This window comes from Marmota monax, unplaced genomic scaffold (genome assembly GCF_021218885.2).
Source record: "Marmota monax isolate L192 unplaced genomic scaffold, Marmota_monax_Labrador192_F-V1.1 WCK01_AAM20220418_F8-fsc00219, whole genome shotgun sequence".
NCBI lineage: Eukaryota > Metazoa > Chordata > Mammalia > Rodentia > Sciuridae > Marmota > Marmota monax.
Window position 1 is genome coordinate 2,618,243 of NW_026692081.1, and position 23,918 is coordinate 2,642,160.

Below are 23,918 nucleotides of genomic sequence, written 5' to 3' on the forward strand. Positions count from 1 at the left end.
ATCTTATTCTTCTACATTCTATATGAGGTCATGCTTAAAGGAAATAACTTATGTTAAAGGTAATGCCTACCTTTGATTTTATTTATTCACTCATTCATTCAATATTGAGGATTGAACCCAGGAGTGCATTACCATTAACTAACATCCCCAACCTTCTTTATTTTATCTTGAGATGTGTCACTGCCCAGGCTGGTCTCAAACTTCTAATCCTCCTGCCTCATCCTCCCAAATTCGTGGAATTTTTGTTTTAATTTTTGAAAATTGTTTTTAAGTGTCAGACCTTTTGAGATATAACTTATGTATAACAAAAGGTACCCATTGTAAGTATTCAGTTCTGTGAGTTTTGACAAAAGTATATAATTATATAACCACTACCTGAAAAGTTCCATTGTGTTCTTTTACATCAAGTCCCCTCTCCTCACTCCCAGTCAGCCACTAATCTATTTTCTGCTACTACAGTTTTGTCTTTTCCAGAATGTCATGTAAGAATAATCAGATGGTATAAACTTTCATGTCTTTCATTTTTTTTTAACCTAACACAATGTCTTTGAGTTTCATCCATGCTGTTATGTGTATCAAGAGTTTGTTCAGGGCTGGGGATGTGGCTCAAGTGGTAACGTGCTCACCTGGTATGCGCGGGGCGCTGGGTTCCATCCTCAGCACCACATAAAAATAAAATAACGATGTTGTGTCCACAGAAAACTACAAAATAAATATTTTTAAAAATTCCTGGAAATCCATATTCAACAAAATGAAACTGAATCCCTTTCTCTCGCCATGCACAAAAGTTAACTCAAAATGGATCAAGGAGCTTGATATCAAATCAGAGACACAGCGTCTGATAGAAGAAAAAGTTGGCTACGATCTACATATTGTGGGGTTGGGCTCCAAATTCCTCAATAGGACACCCATAGAACAAGAGTTAATAACTAGAATCAACAAATGGGACTTACTCAAACTAAAAAGTTTTTTCTCAGCAAAAGAAACAATAAGAGAGGTAAATAGGGAGCCTACATCCTGGGAACAAATCTTTACTCCTCACACTTCAGATAGAGCCCTAATATCCAGAGTATACAAAGAATTCAAAAAATTAAACAATAAGAAAACAAATAACCCAATCAACAAATGGGCCAAGGACCTGAACAGACACTTCTCAGAGGAGGACATACAATCAATCAACAAGTACATGAAAAAATGCTCACCATCTCTAGCAGTCAGAGAAATGCAAATCAAAACCACCCTAAGATACCATCTCACTCCAGTAAGATTGGCAGCCATTATGAAGTCAAACAACAAGTGTTGGCGAGGATGTGGGGAAAAGGGTACACTTGTACATTGCTGGTGGGACTGCAAATTGGTGCGGCCAATTTGGAAAGCAGTATGGAGATTTCTTGGAAAGCTGGGAATGGAACCACCATTTGACCCAGCTATTCCCCTTCTCGGTCTATTTCCTAAAGACCTAAAAAGAGCATACTACAGGGACACTGCTACATCGATGTTCATAGCAGCACAATTCATAATAGCAAGACTGTGGAACCAACCTAGATGCCCTTCAATAGACGAATGGATAAAAAAAAATGTGGCGTGGTTTGGGCGTCTGGGCGGCGAAGGTAGGACTGCCTATCCCGGGCGGCACGTTGCCCCTCTCCAGCTAACTGCATTATAGCATGTCCCCCAGAACCCGGAGACCGCGAGCCCGGCTTGCTTAGTGAAGATGCGGCCCCCCAGCGTTTAGGCCACTCGCGTCTCAACCCGCTTCTCTGTCGCTGGAGAACGCGCGGGTTGAGCAGCTGGGAGAAGCAGGCCAGAGCCTTCTAAGGCCTTGGGCCCGGGGACCCAAGGAGGATGAGCTGGCTCTTTCCCCTAACCAAGAGCGCCTCCTCCTCCGCGACTGGTTCTCCCGGTGGCCTCACCAGCCTCCAACAGCAGAAGCAGCGCTTGATCGAGTCCCTCCGGAACTCACACTCCAGTATAGCTGAAATACAGAAAGATGTGGAATACAGATTGCCATTCACTGTAAACAATCTGACTATTAACATTAACATATTACTTCCTCCACAATTTCCTCAGGAAAAACCAGTGATCAGTGTTTATCCACCAATAAGACATCACTTAATGGATAAACAAGGAGTGTATGTTACTTCTCCATTAGTAAGCAATTTTACAATGCATTCAGATCTTGGGAAAATTATTCAAAGTCTGTTGGATGAGTTCTGGAAGAATCCTCCAGTTTTAGCTCCTGCTTCGACAGCATTTCCATACCTGTACAGTAACCCAGGCGGGATGCCTCCTTATGCTTCTCAGGGCTTTCCATTTCTTCCTCCATATCCTCCACAAGAAGCTAACAGGAATATCACTTCTTTGTCTGTTGCTGACACTGTTTCTTCTTCAACAACAAGTTATACCACAGCCAAGCCTGCTGCTCCTTCATTTGGTGTCCTTTCAAGTCTGCCATTACCTGTTCCCACAACGGACACTTCAGCTCCGATAAGCCAGAATGGTTTTGGTTATAAGATGCCAGATGTTCCTGATACATTTCCAGAACTCTCAGAATTAAGTTTATCACAACTTACAGATATGAATGAACAAGAGGAAGTATTACTAGAACAGTTCCTGACTTTGCCTCAATTGAAACAAATTATTGCAGACAAGGATGACTTAGTAAAAAGTATCGAGGAATTAGCAAGAAAAAATCTCCTTTTGGAACCTAGCTTGGAAGCCAAAAGGCAGATTGTTTTAGATAAGTATGAATTACTTACACAAATGAAATCTACTTTTGAAAAGAAGATGCAAAGGCAGCATGAACTTAGTGAGAGCTGTAGTGCAAGTGCCCTGCAGGCAAGATTGAAAGTAGCTGCACACGAAGCTGAAGAAGAATCTGATAATATCGCTGAAGATTTCTTGGAGGGAAAAACGGAAATAGACGATTTTCTCAGTAGCTTCATGGAAAAGAGAACAATTTGCCACTGTAGAAGAGCCAAGGAAGAGAAACTTCAACAGGTGATAGCAATGCACAGCCAATTTCATGCTCCACTATAGATTTTCCCGAAAACATGAACTGCCAAGAGAAAAATGAGACATAAAACTTAAGCACATTGTTTTATATTTATGATTTGCAAATTGGCATTTCATCATGGGGGCTGAATTCACAGATAATACTATATAGATTGTATACAGAACTGAGACTGATTTTGTATAGATCAAAATACTTGCTGTGATCTTTGCTTTGAGAAAATTTTCTGCACTATTTGCACTAAAAATGTTTATTTATTGTTGATAAACTATCATATATTTAAGTTCTGCTGCTATTCCTCTTATTATTGATTAAATGCCTATGCATGTAATTTCAGCTACTTTTCAGTACTTTATAAAACTAATTTAAATTTGTAGTTTTAATTCAAAGCTGCCTCAGTTCTTTATCAAGAGTGGTGTGGTTTTTAGATTATTTTCCTCTCAACCTTTTTTTAAGAAATTTTCAACTGTGGAAAGTCACCATTTTCTTTCTTTCTGGATGATAAAACTTTTCAAGGGCAATTTGTTTTTAAATATTCATAGTGTCAGGAAACACCAGACCTGCCAATGTGCCATCTCAAGTAAGTAACTTTTACCTACAATAAATCAAAAAAGAGTAAACCAGCTCTTCATATATTGTTTTATTTTTAAAACTAAAGATACATTTAAGTTGCAAGACCAGTTAAATAAATATTTTACTTAAGAAAATGACTGGTTTCGTTTAAACCAATCCAAAACAAACTTTCAGGCTAATTCTTAAAACATAAGTATCTGATGGATTTGTGGTTAGATGGGTATGCTTTCTAAATTCCTAATGTTAAAACAATCTTTTTGTTAATAAAAATAATCTAGACATAAAAAAAAATCAATGAATTTTTCTCATTTTTATGTGAATTCAATTTTCCTGAGAAAAGTTTTATAGGAACTAGTAAAAGTACTATTTAGTTTTTAAGCAATCCAAATTTTTAATGAATTTCCTCTTCATTTGTACTGTGTTCAGTAATTTGCTTCTATGCCATGTCACCAAATGAACATATTTCATAAGTAGCCCTAAATGATTCAAAGGGAGAAAATTTTGAACTCTAACTGAGGCTCAATAAACTAGTATCTAAATCACGAAACAACCTAGTGCATATTTTTGCTTAAATTTCATCCCCCTATAATTATCATTTCAACATTTGCATACAATATAGATTATCTTTGTCTTCATTCTTCTCTCCTTCTATACATGTCTTTAGCAATGGAGGTTTAGGGGAAAGACTTAATTTTCTTAGAATTGAAAAATACTTAATACTTAGTCTATATTTGTAAAACACAAATATTCACATGGACTAAAAAGGTACAATGTTGTATGCAAAAAAATGGCTTTTATTAATTGTCTGACTTGCCGGCACTGTGCTAAGGAAGGGCATGCTATTTAATATTCAGAATGCTCAGAAAAAGGTAAAATTATTCCTGATTTGTGGATGAAATAATGAAGTAAAAGTATGTCAAATTTGTGATAGTCTTTTGGGCATTTAGAACTTTCCTTATTGTCTGTGACAATATCCAGTGTGATAGCATTGGCCATCAGAGATTAATATTCTCAACAATTATTGCAGTCACTGGAAGACTTTGCATTCCCAATCTTTTACAAACAAATCAGGTAGCTTTCCTGGAAACTAGATATATCCTAGAACAAGAGGTCAGCAGACCAGAGACCTTCTAAAAGACCATTCACACTAAAAATAATGCATTACGGAAATACCATATAAAGATAACTCAAACATGGTTTAGTTATTGAAGTGCTTATCTACCTCCTGTTCTACCAAATATATATACATGTATAAAAAAATACATAATTTCCTTTAAATTAGTTTATTAGATAACCTCTTAACAACCCAGATTAGAGAAGTTTGATCACAATTATCTGTATTATATAAATTGGCAATTTAGTTCAGATATAGGTTATGTATGTCTTTTAGGATGGAAAGATTTTATGCCTGTGTGAATTTGGGTTCCATGACTGCAATAAACTTAAATGATGTTTTTTTCTAATGTTTTGGCTATATTTCTTTGTAAAAAATGATTATAGACATACATGCCAAAGTAAATATTCTGATTTTACTTTACTATGTAATAGAAGACTAGATGGAAATCAAAATTGTAGAGGAAAGCTTAGGAGTTTCAATAGACTATCTAGGACAGAGGTTTGTTATGGATAAAGCTTTAAAGGTTAATATCTCAAAAGAGAAGAAATTCTAAATCAATGAGATATATACTACTAAAGATAACAATTTTAAAGTTGAAAGAAATTTCTAGGAATAAACAGACTAGAGAATTTTTATTGGGATAGAGGTTGTTGGACAAATAAGGTTTAATCATAATCTATATATGATTATATTGAAAGACAGCTCCGATTTATGTACTCTTGAATAAATATTTCTCCTTTGTTTTCCTTAACTTCCTTTATTCTATAAAATAGTTCAATTATTGGTTTGCTTAATCATGATCAAAATTCTTATCTATTTCATATCAAATTTACCTTAATATCACTGAATAACAAATCACTTGAGCACTATTATTAATTAGGAAGTAACAGGCCCATGTCAGTTGCATATCGGTTTATTCTTTTCACTTTAAACCACTGCCCTAAATAATAAAACACTTCCTGATTGCAGTTTGATTTAAAATGAAAATGTAGTGTTAAGAGAATTTAGTCTTGTTGGATTGAGAGTGCTCTTTAAAAGCTCTCTAAAAGCACAATAAATGTTTAATAAGCAATAAATATAAACTTTTATATAGAGTTCAGTGTTAGTTACTTATAAAACAGACTAAATGAACATAATGTTTTATAAAAAGATTGAGGGAACTAAAAAGTTTATGGCTCTGATGGAAGATGTCACATTATAAAATTAAAATTTAATGTATCAAATAGAATATTTGCTTTCCCAAGTAAATGCATAGTCCTTTTTGGTATAGATACTGTTTCTTTTCTTTTTTTAAAAAAAAAGTATTGCTTTTTTTAGCCTTACACTACCAACTGGAAGAAATTAAAGTCATATCCTCAGTTTTAGACAACAAAGTTTCTAGAAGTAGACAACTACAAGAATGGTATGAAGTGAGTTATATACATTATAAAAATGTAAAAGCTATTGACCCTATATCCTAAGTATTTCTTAGCAGGGTATTCTCTGTTATATATGTTTTTTTTATTATAGAAAATGAATGACCTTTCCTTGTATTTAATTTGGGAACTACTCAGCAGAAAATACTCAGATTTTGTATTCTAAAACAATTGTACTTGCTTTTTTTTAACATTAAAAGAGCATTTTATATTACTGTCTTTAGTATATTAAAATAACTTCTATTTTTAAATATGCATACAATTAACAATTATACTGTATAATTTGATTTATGTATATTACTATGCCCCAAATCTTTCATACTAGAGATTTCAGCAATATCACTTGCCTTTTTTCTTTTCCTTGCTCCCATTTTAGCAAAATGTAATATATTCTCCAATAAAAATTCACATATTTAAAATGTTAAAAAAAAAAAAAAATGTGGCATTTATACACAATGGAGTATTACTCTGCATTAAAAAATGACAAAATCATGGAATTTGCAGGGAAATGGATGGCATTAGAGCAGATTATGCTAAGTGAAGCTAGCCAATCCCTAAAAAACAAATGCCAAATGTCTTCTTTGATATAAGGAGAGTAACTAAGAACAGAGTAGGGAGGAAGAGCATGAGAAGAAGATTAACATTAAACAGGGATGAGAGGTGGGAGGGAAAGGGAGAGAGAAGGGAAATTGCATGGAAACGGAAGGAGACCCTCGTGGTTATACAAAATTAGATACAAGAGGAAGTGAGGGGAAAGGGAAAAAAAAACAAGGGGGAGAAATGAATTACAGTAGATGGGGTAGAGAGAGAAGATGGGAGGGGAGGGGAGGGGAGGGGGGATAGTAGAGGATAGGAAAGGCAGCAGAATACAACAGACACTAGTATGGCAATATGTAAATCAGTGGATGTGTAACCGATGTGATTCTGCAATCTGTATGCGGGGTAAAAATGGGGGTTCATAACCCACTTAAATCAAAGTGTGAAATATGATATGTCAAGAACTATGTAATGTTTTGAACAACCAACAATAAAAATTTAAAAAAAAAATTCTCTCTCTCTCTCTCTCTTAAAAAAAAGAGTTTTTTCTTTTAATTGATGAATTCTATTGTGTGGATATGTAACAATCTGTTGGGTTTGTTTCCAGTTTGGAACTATTATAAAGGAAGGGACTATGAGTATCACATTTAGGTGTCTGTGTGAGTAAGACTTTATTTCTCTTGGGTAAATAAATACCTAAAATTAGGATTGCTATGTCATATAGAAGAATATGTTTATAAGAGATTGTGTAATGTTTTCCCAGTGGCTTTACCATTTTGTATTCTCACTAGCAAAATATGATATTTCATTTGTTACTCATGCTCACTCCCACTTAGCATTGTCACTTTTCCAATTTCATCCATTTACCAGGTAAATAGTGGTAATTTATTGTGATTTTAATTGATATTTGCCTAATGACTAATAATGTTGAGCATCTTTTCATATGCTTATCTGCCATTCTTATAGTTTCTTTCATGAGGTATATATTCAAATTGTTTATCCATTTTTAAATTGGGGCAGTTTATTTTAGTATAGAATTACAAGAGTTTTTTACATGTTCTGGATACAAGTTCTTTATCCTAACTGTGTTTTGCAACTATTGTTTCCCTCATGAACAGTTTCTAATTTTTTGGAAGTCTTATTTATTAATATATTTAAAATGTATATATATATATATATATATATATATATATATATATATATATATGGTGTAGATGGACACAGCACAATGCCTTCATTTTTATGTGGTGCTGATGATCGATCCCGGGTCCTGCCGGTGTGCTAGGTGAGCACTCTACTGCTGAGCCACAATCGCAGCCCTTATTAATATTTTTAATGGTTAGTGTTTTTCCCCCTCCTAAGAATTCTTTGCCTAACCCAAGATCAGAAAATCTGTTTCTCCTTCTAGACATTTTATATTTGAGCACTCATGCTGGTCAGTGATCTACTCTGCCTGGTATACAAGAAGGGTTGAGGGCTGGGGATGTGGCTCAAGTGGTAGCGCGCTGGCCTGACATGATCCTCAGCACCACATACAAAACAAAGATGTTGTGTCCGCCAAAAACTAAAAACTAAATATTAGAAAAGATCTCTCTCTCTCTCTCTTTCTCTCTCTCTCTCTCTCTCTCTTAAAAAAAAAAAAAGAAGGGTTGAGGTTTATCTTCAGCACCTAGAGATCCTTTTTTCCCAGTACTACCTATTTAAATGACTCTCCTTTCTTCCATTGAATAATTTTGGCACTTCTGTGGAAAACTAATTGACTCTCCATATGTTAGTCCATTCCTGGCCTTTCTGCCCAGTTGCACTAATCTCTGTCTATCCTTATGCTTTTTCTGACCTTGATTACCATAACTTATAATAAATCTTGAAAACATGTAATTTGGTTTCTCCAACTTTTTCTTTTTTCGATTGTTTTGGGTCTCCTAGGTCCTTTGAATTTTCATACTAATTTTACAATCAACTTGTCAATCTCTACAAAGTTGTCTGCTGGGATTTTGATTGGGTTTGCACTGAATCTTTAGATCAATTTAGGAGAATTAACATCTTAACAATACTGAGTCTTTTAATCCTTAAACATGGAGTATTTCCCTACGTATTTAGGTTTTCCTTAATTTCTCTCAAAAATGTTTTGCAGTTTTCATTGTGCAGATCTTATGCATATTTTGTTTAATCAGTCCCTAGGTGTTTCATGTTGGTTGCTGCTTTTTTGAATGTTATTTTGTTTTTGTTTTGCTTCAGTACTGGGGATTGAACCCAGGGGCACATTACTACTGAGCTACATCCCCATCCCTTTTTATTCTTTAAGACAGGGTCTCACTAAGTTGCTTATTAGCCTTCCTAAATTGCTGAGGCTTTCCTCATCCTTGTAATCTTGCTGCCTCAGTCTGGGGTCGCTGGGATTACAGATATGTTCCACTGCACCCACCCAGCTCTGAATGTTATTTTGTATTTCACCTTTCAGTAATTCATTGCTAGCAGAAAAATACAATGGATTTTTAAATACCTTTATTTTATGTGTTTATTTTTATGTGGTGCTGAGGATGGAACCCAGTGCCTCACACATGCTAGGCAAGTGCTCTACCGCTGAGCCCCGACTCTCATTCTACAATGGATTTTATACACTTTTTATATTTATATACTTTGTATACTTTTGTTTATTTTCAAATGAAGCTGATATTCCTGGGTTCAGAGTATCCTGAGATTCATAGAAAGTTCCATGTTTCCTTTCTGATTCTGCAGTCTTTATGTTTCTTTGACTTTATATTATTTTGAATATATGTACTCATCCTATTTATTTTCATAAACACAAAAACATTCCTATAATTCTTAATATTTGATAAGTACAACCCTATATTATGAGTATTATTATTGTCCCAATTTAGAGATAAGGAAACAGAGACATTGGGAAAATTAATTGTCAAAGTCCCACAGCTAATACATCCTGGAACTGAGATCTGATCCTGGACTTCAGCAGCTCGCAAACATTTTAGTCTCTGGACCCCTTCATATTCTTACAATGACTAAGCCAAATATATATATGGGTATACAACATAGCATAATCAAGAAATCTTGATTAAGAAAAACAAAACCTTAGAATTTTACTCCCAGACCTTAAAGTTTACTTTAAAGCTATAGATTGAAATAGGGTACTTCTGGAACAAGGATAGACAAATAAATCACTAGAATAGAAGAAAGAGTCCAAACTCGACCCTCAGATATAAATTCACACCACCCCCACTTCTCCACAGGGGATAAGTTCCAAGACCCTCAGAAGATGCCTGAAACCCTGAATAGTCCCTAACCCTACATATGCAGACAGTCCCCAACTTAATGATGGTTTGACTTACAATATATCAACTATACAATAGTGTGAAGTTTATATGCATTCACTAGTAATCATCTTTCAATTTTTGATATTTTCCTGGACTAGCAGTATGCAGTATAATATTCTCTTAAGATGCTGGGCAGCAGCAGTGAACCACAGTTCCAGTCAGCCATATGATCTCAAGGGTAAAAAACTGATACTCACTCTATGTTGCTGGGTTGCTAAGCTGTTATTTAGTTAGGTTAGGAGTATTAAGTTTCTTTTTTTAAATATTTATTTTTTAGTTTTCTTTATTTTTTTTTTAATGTGGTGCTGAGGATTGAACCCAGCGCCCAGCGCATACCAGGCAAGCGCATTACCACTTGAGCCACATCCCCAGCCCTTAAATGCATTTTCAACATAGGATATTTCTAGCTTTCAATGGACATCATTTCATTGTAAGTCAAGGACATATATGTACTATGTTTGTCCCTACGTACCCTGCAGCATTGCCATGCAGTAACAGAGTCAATCTGTCCTGCCATGTTTTATGTCCTGTACTTTCTTTGCACCATTACTCTGTGCTTTGAGGTCATTATTAAGTAAAATAAGAATTACTTGAAAATAAATACTGTATCAGTGGGACAGTTGATCTTCTGAGATGGGTATTAAGTGTCTAATAGGCAATAAAGTATATAGCATATATATACTGGACAAAAAAATGATTGGGCTCTAGGCAGAATGGAATGGGATTGTGCAAGAGTTCATTGCACTACTCAGAATGGTATTAAAAGCTATGGATTTAAAAGTTATGAATTGTTTATTTCTGGAATTTTCCATGTAACAGTTTTGTACTGTTTGCAGGTAACTGAGGCCAGGCAAATCAAAATCACAGTTAGGAAGGGGATTACTGTATGTTTTCTTGATTTACATCTAAAATTACCTGCCACAGTCTGGCTGGGCACAAATGCCGCAGTCTGGCTGGGCACACAATCACGAGCCACCACACAGCTTGTAGATTCAAACAGCAACTCTTTATTCCCGAACTCACACCAGCCGTCTACAATCACGTTCTGGGGAAATCCAAGTTCTCTGCCCAAATCCACCTCCACTGGGCATCTGTCTCCCACAAAATACTGTCTGAATCCCGTGAGAACTCAAGGGGAACTCAGGCAGCAAGATACGCCCTATTCCCAGCAGGAATAATCTTAAACCTTAAACCTGGAACCTAAACCGGGAACGCCCTAATCCGCCTTGGTCCTTGAGCAAGGTCACCTACATTCAATGTCACTGCAACATGTCCTATTTCCACGAGTCCTTCCACTAAGCAACATGGGGTACGCTGGCAAGGAAATTGTCATACCTACTTGGCTAATGGCTCCCAGCATCTACCTTTGCAATTGCAAAGGGGAAGACAGAATTTTATAAAATGCTGTTGGATTGAGACGAGCATGGGGAATAAGAAACACTTTTTCTTAATTCAAGCTATCCACAAAAATTTGTTTTCTAGAACTATATTCAAAAGCTAAAATAATCAAACTTTCAAATGAAAACATAGACTATTTTCCTAATATTGGATCGTGGTAGGTAAAGATTTCTTAATCATATACAAAATGCATTCAACCAAAAAAGAAGATTGATAAATCAGACCTAATTAAAATCAGGAATATCTCATTATCAAAATATATCATTAAGGGAGCTGGGGTTGTAGCTCAGTGGTAGAGCTCTTGCCTAGCATGTGTGAGGCAGTAGGTTCAATCCTCAGCACCACATAAAAATAAATAAACAGAATAAAAATTAAAAATATATATACATCAGGGGCTGAGGTTGTGGCCCCACAGTAGAGCGCTCACCTAGCACGTGTGAGGCCTGGTTTCGATCCTCAGCAACACATAAAAATAAATAAATAAAATAAAGGTATTGTGTCCAACTACAACTAAAAAATTATATATATAATTAAGACTGTAAATAGGTCAGCTATCAACTAATACAGAATCTGTATATAGAATATACAAAGAAACCCTACAAATCAAAAAGCAAAAGACAATTCAATGTTAAAATGAGCCAAAGACTTGAGCAAGCATTTCACAAGACATTCTAAAGACAAGTATACATTCTAAAAGGTGCTCAGAATACCTCTACAAAGAAATGCATATGAGGGGCTAGGGTTGTAGCTCAGGGATAGAGCGCTCATTTAGCACCGCATAAAAATAAATAAATAAATAAAATAAAGGTATTGTATCCATCTACAGCTAAAACAAAAATAAATAAATATATTTTTTAAAAATGCATATGAAAATCACAATGAGATACATGTCCATCAGAATGGTTAATAAAATTTTAAATGGTCATTATCAAGTGTTGCTGAGGATAGGGAGTAACTGGAACTCTCAAACATATTATTTGTTAGTTTCTTATAAAACCAAAACATATACCTACTCTAGGACCCAGGAATTCTACACCACATACATGCTTAAGAAATTTAGTTCACTGCCCATGAATAACTTCTACAAGAACATTCATGACGGCATTATTCCTAATAGCCAAAATTGGACAAAATCCAAATATCTATCAATAGAAAAACAAAACATCTTGTGATATAATCAAACAATGGACCATTATCAGAAATTAAAAAAACAAAAAAGAATGGACCACTAGGACACAGAACAACACAGAGGAGTCTCATAAACATTATGCTGAGAGAAAAAAAAGCTAGACATAGGACTGGGAGTGTAGCTCACTGATAGAGCAGATGCTTAGCATGCACAAGGCCCTGAATCAATCCCCAGAACAAATATATATATATATATTTATATATATATAATGTTCAAGAACTATCTATGGTGACAGAAATCAAAATAATGGTCAATTCTGGTGGGCTGAATGAGACATGAGATATTTTTCCAGGGTGATGGAAATGTTCTATGTATTGATATGGGTGAGGTTACATGGGGTATACATATGTAAAAAAATAATTAAGGTATGTCTTAAAAGTGTATGCACTACATATAAATTATCTTAATTTAAAAAGAAAATTTTAAAAACTGCTTCAACCCCCCAGAGAACCTTTGTGTCATATCTATCAAATTTTACCATATTAGAAATCAAAATGGAGAAATGTTAACATATTTATTAACTTATTAAAATAGAAATAATAAATTTTTTATATTAACATTAAAAATTTATGAAAAATAACTATTTTCTAAAACAAAAAAAAATTAGTTAAGAGTGACATTGATATTCTCTTTAGTGAGAAAAATGGCATTACATCTTTGCAAATTTCTTTAATCTCTGACTTTTAAAAAAGGCACCTGGATTCTCAACCTGCTTTTGCATTTAATTTGCTAAAACCTCACATGTCATGCAACCTTTGGAAACTCCAGTGTACAATTATATGAGAAAGCAAGTAAAAGATGATAGCTTAGAATTATTAAGAGAATAGATGAGACCTCATGACCCTCTGAAAGTCTCAAAACTTTAGGGTTTCCCCCTCACTACAAGTTGGGAACCTCTACTCTGATCCACCTCCCCTGGCTGCTTCTTTCACATGTGGCTAGAAGAGAAACAAAATACCAAAGTTTGGAAAGGGGTTCATGTTAGCTACTATGCATTGTACAGCTTCCCTAGTACTTTCTCATTTTCCACTGTTCTACCCCTGCCTCCCCTCCATTTTTTCTGGGTTCAACAACTCTGGAGAACAGGACATCTTTTTCTGTCATTTTCCCCTCTGTTAGAAGCCACATTTCAACAGGCCAATAGATGAAAGCAGCAGGACATTTGAGCACAGCAGGGGCCAAGTCCCTTTCCAGGTGACTTCTATCTCTATTCTCCTAGGCATGATATTCTTCATAATGTGCTGTTATTACTCTTTGTTTTAACAAATGTATTGTTGGTGTCCAAGCATCCAATTGTAGGGTATAACTATGGCTGTATGTAGTTATACCCTTATACCCTTTCCCAGTCATTGTCCCCACCACGCTCCCAGAGGTACTCTCTCATTACCTTCTGCCTATTGAAAAAAAAAATTTAATTTTGGAAATCTCTGAATTACTTAGGACCTCTGTTCTTGGTTAGACTCTGCAAAAGTCAGATACTTTCCAATCTTTCTTTAGATGATAACATTTTCCCCCATAAGTTTTTTAAAATTAGGAACAGGAGAACAGATCTTCAAACTGTGGGAGAGGCATTTAATAAAAGCTTTTTGTTTCCACAATACTGAATTTCATGGACTTAAAGAAAAATATATTTAATGGGTAAAACTTTCAAAAGAAAAGGAAAAGCAGGTCACAATCATTCCTTCTCACATATCAATAGTCAGCAAGGGCAAAGCCTTCAGTATCCTGTGCAATGCAAAAAGGAAGCTCTCAGGCTTCAGAGGTGCAGGATATGATTGAAGCCCCATAACAACAGGGCCTCATTCCCAGACAGTTCCATCTAACATCAGCACTCCAGGCAGCTCAGAACCTTTCAGATCCAGAGAAAATACATCCTGTAGTGCTTAATCACACACATCGCAGGGCTTACAGATAAAGTCCATTATCAAAAGAAGGCTTGAGTCTCAAGTATTAAGTGGCTCACTTGTTCCTTCCTGTGTCCCAATAAAATTGTTTTTTAGTGCAGAGGAGAATTCTGCCCATGTTTTTTATGTCCTTGTGTAGACCTATTCCTGTGGAGCACACGAGGATGAAAACTGTGATTCCAATATCACCTGGTTCAAATCTATATAGTTTTCTGTTTTATGAGGAACACCAAGTACAAAGGAGTTCAGACTAAGAGGTCAGGCAGGGTGGGGAGGGGACTTGTAGAAAAGAGAAAATATGAACTAAGCCTTAAAAAATTGGTAAGAATTTTAACAAATATCCCCACAGCCAGCTAGTTAATTGCAAAACCAAATAGAAATCAGTGGTTTTGTTCTGATACTGTTCTCCTTAAGCACCTCAATGACTGTTCTTGGCTTAACTCATCAAGCTAAAACTCAAGGTGACAGTAGGGCTTTATTCCATTACAGAGACTCTAGAGAAAAAATCCATTTTCTTACCTTTTCCAGCTTCTAAAGATACTGACATTCCTTAGCTTATGGTTCCTTCCTCCATTTTCAAACCCAGCAAGGGCAGGTTGAGTCCTTTGCACATCACATTACTCTGACACTGGACCTTCTGCCCTCCTCTTCCATATTTAAGGATACTTGTGATGCTATTGAAACCAGGCAGATTAGCCAGGATAATCTCCCATCTCAAGGTCCTCACATTAATCATATCTGCACTCTTCTGTTCAGTGTAAGATAGCATATTCAACAGACTCCAGGTATTAAACTGGAGGTGGATGACCCTAGAGGGCTATGGTACAGCCTGGCTGGTACCCCCAATGGTTGCAATGAGGCTTATTCTAGGATGACTTTAAGAGGCTGGAAGCACACCTGTCATCCCAACAGTTTGGGAGGCTGAGGCAGGAGGATAGTGAGTTCAAAGCCAGCCTCAGCAAAAGGGAGGCCCTAAGCAACTCCGTGAGACCCTGTCTCTAAATAAAATACAAAATAGCGCTGGGGATATGACTCAGTGGCCCAGTGCCCCTAAGGGCTGGTAAGGAGCCAATGCTGGAGCAACACTGAGGATCAGCAAGCAAAACAGGAAGGAGCAGCTCTAGCCTCCTGTCTTCCAGTCTCACTCTAGTGCCATCTGTTGGCAGGATTTATCAGGAAGCCAGCTGGCTAAGGAGAATTTTAGAGGATTGCAGTGTCGGTCCCAACCTTCCAGAGCAGAGTGTAGAATGATAGGTTTGAGGCTGGAAGACAATAGCTTAGTGTATTGATCAGCTTTTCATTGCTGTGACCAAAATGCCTGTGGAGAGCCAGGTGCAGTGGTATAGGTCTGTAATCCCAGTGGGAGGCTGAAGCAAGAGGATCACAAGTTCACAGCCAGAGTCAGCAAGTCAGTGAGGCCCTAAGCTTTAGGAGACTCTGTCTCATAATAAAAAATAAAATAAAATAAAAGGAACTAAGGGGGTAGCTCAGAGGTTAAGCACCCCAGATTCAATCCCTAGTATAAAAATTTTAAAAATAAAATAAAATAAAAAACACCTAACAAGAAAAATTTGTTTGGCTCATGGCTTCGGGAAATTCAGTCCATGGCTGACTGGCTCCCAGGAAGAAATAGCGTGGCAGAGGTGTGGTAGAGGAAAGTTTCTCAGCTCATGGCAGTCAGGAAGCAGAGAGAGAAGGGGACAGAGAGAAAATAAACCGTTCTGAGCACATCCCATGTGACCTACTTCCTTAAACTAGGTTCCACTTTTTGGTAGTCCATTCAATTTATATTCTGGTAGTCCATTCATGAGGTCAGATCTCTCATGATCTAATCTTTCCCAAAGGCCCTAACTCTGAGCACATGAGATTTTGGGGGATGCTCCAGAGCCAAACCAAAACACTTAGCAACTGGCAAAAATACCACCAAAAAAAATGACAGCCTAGGATTACATAACAGATGCTTCTTGAGTTACAATGGGGTTACTTCACAATAAACCTAATGTAAATTGAAAATATCCTGTGTCAAAAATTCATTTAATAACACCTACCAAACATCATAACTTTGCAACACAGTACACTGTAGCATATCAATTGTTCACCCTTGTGATCTTGTGGCTGACTGGGAGCTATGTATCACAACTGAGAGTAGTTGAGAGTATCCTAGTACATAGCTAGCCCAAGAAAAGAGTAAAGTTCAAATTTTAAAGTACAGTTTCTACTGAATATATGTGGCTTTCACAGCATTATAAAGCTAATTTTTAAGTTGAACTATTGTAAGTTGGGGACCATCTATATATTTGATAACTTCAAAATATAATGGTTTTTAGAAACCAATAAGAAAAAGATAACCCAATAAAAATGGCAAAACCACGGTATGCATGTTACTCCAATATACTAAATACCTACACCAGCAGTGCAATCCTTTATTATTATGTACTTTACATTATTGTATATGCTATACTTTTATACAGCTGGCAGTACAGTGGGTTTGTTGACACCAGCATTACCACAGACACATGAGTAATAATGTGTTGTGCTGTGACATGATGATTTCAATCTCATTAGGCCATAGAAAATTGTCCATGCTATTGTAATCTCATAAGACCACCAATGTATATGCAATCTGTCAAGGCCAGAATGTCATTTTGCAGCACATGATTGCAAAATAAGCCTGAGGCATCTTATAGTGCCAGAAAGTGAGGAAGTACTACAAAAACAAAACAATATCAACAACAAAAACCCCCCAAAGGTGGATCTTCAAAGGGGAAAAAGAGCTAACTGAAAAACTCCAATGATTAAAGTTGGACTAACTTGAGCCACAAATGTGAAGCAAGGGAGAGAACTAATTTATTTATTTTTTTAAGAGAGAGAGAGAATTTTTTAATATTTATTTTTTAGTTTTCAGTGGACACAACATCTTTATTTTATTTTTATGTGGTGCTGAGGATCGAACCCAGCGCCCCGCGCATGCCAGGCAAGAATGCCACCGCTTGAGCCACATCCCCAGCCCCTAGAGAACTAATTTAAATTAGAGAACTTTATACTATACCAGAGAATATTAGAGACTGTAGTGATAGTTATATGGTAGAAATACTGTCATCTGTCAGTATAAACGACTAACGGCACCCAATCATGTAAACAAACCTGTTCTAACCCTAAGTTACAATCCAAAGTATTAAGTAAACATCCAGGCATTCATGCTGATATTAATAAATGATCACGTAAGTAAACAGAGGAGACTAAGCAAATCTATGCCAAAGAACTCCAAATAGTTTACATAGATAGTTTGCCTTCAATGATGTGGTGTATAATTCTTGCTCCATAATTGGTGACTTCCCTCTAAACAATAAGGTGTAGGGAGGGGGGGATATGACTCTGTGGTTATGCTCCTGTTTATCCTGCTTATTTAACTCAGGCTCTGAGTGAAATCCCTGTTTATTTTTTTAAATGTTTTTTTAGTTATTGATAGATTTTTATTCATTTATTTGCTTATTTGTGGTGCTGAGACTCGAACCCAGTGCCTCACACATGCTAGGCAAGTGCTCTACCACTGAGCCACAACTCCAGTCCCCTAAATCCCCTGTTTAAAAAAAAGAGTAGAAAAGTTTTCTCAATTAAAAGTTTAATTTTGAGATACTAGTTATGAACCTAAGGCCTCACACATACTAAGCAAGTGTTCTACCAATGAGCTCTACCCCCAACCCTAAAAGTTTATTTTAAAAATGACTGCTTTACATGGATCCCCCAGAGACTATTTTCTTTTTTCTTAAAAAAAAAAATCTATTCACATTTTTAAAAGTTAAAGTATGATTATTGTTCAACCCAGAAATGTCATTAAAATAGAAGTGGGCTGAGGATATAACTTAGTGGTAGAGCACTTGCCTAACATGCTTGAGGTCCTAGGTTTGATCCCCAACACTATAAAAAATTAACAATAAAAAATAGTTACATAGCATGCAAAAGAACATTAATTGTAGCTATTTTCAGAAGGCAAAAAAATAGGACACAGCTTACCTGTCCATACACTAGAAGGTGGTTGTATGGTATCCTGGTAGGGAGTATTCTGAGATGAAATCCACTTTTAATGATCTTCTCCTTGAATGTGGGTAGAACTTGTAAATATAGCAGATTTTATTCCCACAGTTGGGCTACATTAGATGGGCCAGAAGAGTTGCTCAAGGTGTTTATTTGTTTGTATTTTCAATTAAAAATAAAATATACGTTCCTCATAAATAAAAGAATGCCCCCACCCTCTCACCACAGTCAAAACAAGCACTTCCCGTTATTCTAGGTGGGCCTGGCCTAGTCAGAGGAGCCCTTTAAAAAGTCTGGGCTTTTTCTTAAAAGAGATTTGAAGTTTGAGGAGTATTTGTCATATGAGCAATTCCTTGTTACTGGCTTTGAAGATGGAGGAGACCATGTAAAAAGGAATACAAGAAATCTCTAAAAGCTAAGAACAGCCCCTGATTGATAGCCCACAAAGAAACAGAGACCTCAGTTTTACAGCAAAGATCTCAATTTTTCCCAACAACTTGGAAGAGCCTGATGAAAGAATCCCCAAGCCTAAGATGGGAGGGCAGCTCTAGTGACAACTAGATTTCAGTCATGAGAGATGCAGAATGAAAATTCAGCCAACCTGACTGTGCACTAAGTTGTGTGTTTTAAGCTTCTAAGTTTGTGGTAATTTGCTCCACAGCAATGGATAACTAATGCAGGTATATCCAGGCCGTGGGGTACTGTGTAGCCATTAAAACCAGCGTGCATACCTGGTTCTATGTGTATCCCCCCTCCCCGCCCTCCCAGGAGGCCCATCAGGGCAGATGCTTCCTGAAGCACTCTCTTCCCTGTTTTGGTGTTGTTTTTCCATTTCCCATTCTTTTGACACCATATTCTCTCCAGGTTTTCCTTTTCTTTCTCTTATCTCCTTTGCCTGTTTGTTATTGTAAGGAAGTTCAGATTTTCCCTCTGAAGTTTCAAGATTTAAATCTGATGAAATAACTAGCAATAAACTGATGAAGAGGAGAAAATCCATGACAGATTTAATCATAGTTTTACAGGGGAATTTTCAGATTAATGACCTAAGACCCCAGGTGAAATATCCATTTTTATGCTTTGATTCAATAAAGCATGGACAGCCATGTAAAACTGAGATTGGACAAAAAGGCTATGAGCTAAGAGAAACTGACTCTGGGGAGGCCTCTCTGTCCAGGTTCTTCTTGGCCCCTCAGTTATAGCATTTCTTTTTTTTATTTATTTTTTATTTTTTTTTTTAAAATATTTATTTATTTATTTATTTTAGTTCTCGGCAGACACAACATCTTTGTTTGTATGTGGTGCTGAGGATCGAACCCGGGCCGCACGCATGCCAGGCGAGTGTGCTACCGCTTGAGCCACATCCCCAGCCCAGTTATAGCATTTCTTCCTCCAGGGTATGAGGCATGACACTTTTTTATGACCTACAAACAACACAGGTGAGAAAATTTCCCTATGGCCCATTCTTAGAAAGGCAGAGGAAGGTTAATATAATATTTTTAGATTTTATAGCTGGCTTTTCTCTCCTGTCTGGATGAAGAGAAATTCTAGTGGGATGGCTTGCTTATCTCATCTGAGTTCAGGTCTCCTTGGCTTTCATAGCTTTCTTCAAATGGTCTTATTACAAACAGAAATAGTTGCCCAGTCTAGTTGCCAAATGTTTCTTTTTTACATAAATTCCATTCCTCAAGGAAACCTTCCCAAAGCCCACATTGGACCAAACTCCTGCTGTGGCTCTCAGAGCTCCTCCCAATTCCTTTTCTTCACAGCCCTCAGTATGCCAGGAAAAGTTTGCTTCCTCCTTATTGAATTCAGGAGAGTGAGAGCTCCTGAGGATAAGGACTGGGCCTATTTTCCTCCTTTTGAATGAATCGTCCAGGATTCTGAATACCTAGAAATAAGCAAGTTGCAGGAGAAGAAACAGGAGCAAAACACAAGGGAGAAAGTGCTCTGGGTAAAGAATAATCCAGTAGCTGGGTGTGATGACGCACACCTGTCATCCCAGTGGCTCAGGAGACTAAGGCAGGAGGATCCTGAGTTCAAAGCCAGCTCAGCCACAGCAAGGCCCTGAGCAACTCAGTGAGACCTGTCTCTAAATAAAATACAAAATAGGGCTGGGGATGTGACTCAGTGGTCAAGGGCCCCTGAGTTCAATCCCCAGTAACACCACCCCCTACCCCCCACACTCCCATTCCACCTCCACCAAAAAGAATAACCTAGTATGCTGGGATGCAGGCCTTGGGGAGAGAGTGCTGGCAAGTAAGCTGATGTCAGAATAGGAAGCCAGTAAATGCCAGACTAAGGAATTCAGTCACACTTTGTGAATCAAGGGAAATCAGCCAAGCTTCAGAGCAGGATGCAGTTAAGTGATCAGCTGAAGAAAAAGAATTGGGAAGAACTGACACATTTTTAAAAACTTTGACAATCATTTCAGATTAATATTGGCTCTGTCCTTGGGAACAAGGAATTGAGGTGGATATATTTTGTGTGTGCTATGCTCACTGAGTCTTTGATATTCTTATTATAAAAAAGTAATACTGAGTGCTCATAATGCTTCATTCAGTAGCTCATTAGTTTATTGTGACAATAAGCAGGAAAACACTTCTGCATTTTTATTCACAAATAATTATTTTTTGTGTTTGTTTTTTTTTCTTTTTTCACATCCTTGGGATTGCACAGGCTAGACAAGTGCTCTGCCACCTAACCACACTCCCAGAATATGCTAACTTTTTAAATGTGCATTTGCTGAAATGAACAAGGATTTGCAGTGGTTCAGAGCCTGGGAGGCAGATAAGATCAACTTCTTGGGACACAAGTGTGAGTTGTAGCCTGAAGGATATGCAGGACAGCATTTTTACACTTACAGGGCTGGAAGGAACTAGAACCTCAGGTAAGGGGCCCCTAATCCGCCAACCTGGGGGCTGAGTGGCAGTTAGGACTTCGAGAGCCAGACTGTGATCCCTTGATCTCCTTCCTCTTTCTCCCCAAGGCCCCATGTTGTATTTAAGCAGCCCATGCTCCCTACCTATAACTGAGGGCCACAGCAACTCAGAGGAGCCTCCACTTCAAGCCATAAAGAAACAATTAGGCACAGGTAATGGTCCATAATTTGTTATTTCTCTATTCTATTCCCAAGGGTTCCCTCCTAAGTTATTACCTAGGAAGAAACATAAAATTTCACATAAAACTGTGTATTTTGTAGAAACAAAGGAGCTCTCTTTCCCCCCCATATCTCTCTGTAATTTAAAGCAGTGGGTCTTCCTAGCTAGAAATAAGATTGCTTGTACAAGTGTTATATGAACATGTGTACAGGGCTGGCTGCATAATTAGTGCAAATGAACATGTGAGACCTCTTGTTAAATATCTTAGGAATTTCAACACCACAACAGATGAGCATTAACCAATGGTGGAGCCTTTCTGAATGTAAGCCCCAGTGTGACGGCAGAGATTATATGCCTGCAAAGCCTCATCTGCACAGAAAGGATGGTCTGAGGACCAGAGGCTCTGCAGACAATGGAGAGTGTGGAAAAATGAGTAGAAAGTGTGGGGTGGCTTCTGAGGGAGAAGGTGGGGTAGACAATAACATATTCCTTCCTGGTGTTCTCCTGGTCCTGATGTGCCTGAGGTTGGGTATTAGAGGGCCCAGGAATCAGAAAAGAGACAGTGAAAAGAGGATATTGGAGGAAGAAAGGTTCAAATGTGCAAGAGAATGCTGGTATTGAAGAAGGGGTAGACACAAGGTAGAGGTTCTGGGCAGGGAATTATCTCCATGGTATTTTAATTTAATCAATCAAATATATAGATAAAGATATAAATATAGATTTGTTATGTATCATATTTGTTATATATATATTTGTTATATATATATATGTATATTACTTTTTTATTGAAATGGAATGTATCAAATTTAGGGGAATGAGATTTTTTTTTTTCTCCAAACCTCCTCACTTTTCTCCACCTTGGTAAATGTCAATCACTGTCCACCTCATTGATCAAGGCAGAAACAGGGAGTCATCTTCAACTAACCCATCTCTAATATCCTATCACTTCTAGTATTTGTGTCTCTCTTGAGCTGGCATTAGCACTTTCCACTGATGTCACCATCATTCCTAGCCATGACTGACAATAACCTCTTCAATTACTGCCATGTACATCATGCAGCCTCATGAGTCCTCCTTCTGGAACCTCAGTTTCCTCTTCTATAAAGTGAGAATAATACTACTTATCTTTTTTTTTTTTTAAGAGAGAGTGAGAGAGTGAGCGAGAGAAAGAGAGAGAGAGAATTTTTCAACGTTTATTTTTCAGTTCTCGGCGGACACAACATCTTTGTTGGTATGTGGTGCTGAGGATCGAACCCGGGCCGCACGCATGCCAGGCGAGCGCGCTACCGCCTGAGCCACATCCCCAGCCCAATACTACTTATCTTAAAGGGTTGTTGTCAAAACTCAAAATGAGAGTAGGGCTTTAGCATCATCCCTTGCTTTTGCATCCTCAGGCCATAGTTTAAACAATACTTTTTTAGGGATCCCTTCCTGCCTTGCTCAGTGGTGGCTCCCACAGGTCCCCATACTGCTCTGCAGCATTCATCACATAAATCTGTCTTCTCACAACCATCCTGTCCAGAAGGACAAGTATTCTGGCCTTGTATGCCTAATGAGGTGCCTGACATGGAGATGAAGCTCCCATTGTAATGTGACTGGTATCCTCATCCATAGTCAAAGGTTCTTCCTGACTGTAAGTAGGTGAGCAGATGACCACATACATAAATGAAAACTAAAGATACCACCCCAGAGCATCCATTAACCTGGATGCTGGGGTGCTTGCTTCATCAGAGCTGACCCCTTCCATAGGAAACAGAACTTGGCCAGATAAGGCCATGCAAGGCAGGCCTGACAGAGCCAGGAAGCCAATTCCCAGGTTAACAGAGCTAAACTCCCTGCAGAACACAGCAGGGATGGAGCAAAGGTGTGGCAGCACTGCAGGCAGGAGGACGCCCTAAGGGAAGGAATGAAAGTGGTACTCAATGGTTCATTGACCCAGGGCCACCTGAGTGGTTTGTCCTCTTAAACTAACTAGTGCTCAGTGAGGTGATTTCTAAATGGGTAAATATGGTGAACTCATTGCCCTCCAGATTCTGATCATAGACTCTAAAAGAAGGTGGCGTGATGCCCTTACTGAAAAGAGTCAGGTGAACAGCATAAGGCAATAGCCCCACAGTGGAGTTTTGTTGCCCCTCTGGTGGCCTTGCTCAAAAAGATGCCACAAAAAGGCTGGGGATAGGGGTTGGGATTGTGGCTCAGTGGTAGAGCACTTGCCTAGCATGTGTGAGGCACTGGGTTTGATTCTCAATACCACATATAAATAAATGAATAAAATAAAGGTCCATCAACATCTAAAAAAAATTTTTT

General features: G+C 37.5%; 1 protein-coding gene across 2 annotated transcripts; it reads left to right on the forward strand.

The window, feature by feature from the left end:
• Positions 1-1,591: 1,591 nt before the first annotated feature.
• Positions 1,592-5,049, forward strand: LOC124103720 (vacuolar protein sorting-associated protein 37A). 2 transcript variants are annotated; one of them, XM_046460439.2, is made up of 2 exons: positions 1,592-3,000; positions 3,040-5,049. In XM_046460439.2, the coding sequence occupies exons 1-2, from the start codon at positions 1,846-1,848 to the stop codon at positions 3,055-3,057; spliced, it is 1,173 nt and encodes a 390-aa protein (XP_046316395.1). In that variant the 5' UTR covers positions 1,592-1,845; the 3' UTR covers positions 3,058-5,049. The 2 variants fall into 2 exon arrangements, with proteins under 2 accessions (XP_046316395.1, XP_046316389.1); XM_046460433.2 differs by having other exon boundaries at positions 1,592-5,049.
• The last annotated feature ends 18,869 nt before the right edge of the window (positions 5,050-23,918 follow it).

Coding starts and splice junctions, on each gene's coding strand:
- LOC124103720 (XM_046460433.2), top strand. CDS start 1,846: ATGAGCTGGCTCTTTCCCCTAACCAAGAGCGCCTCCTCCTCCGCGACT.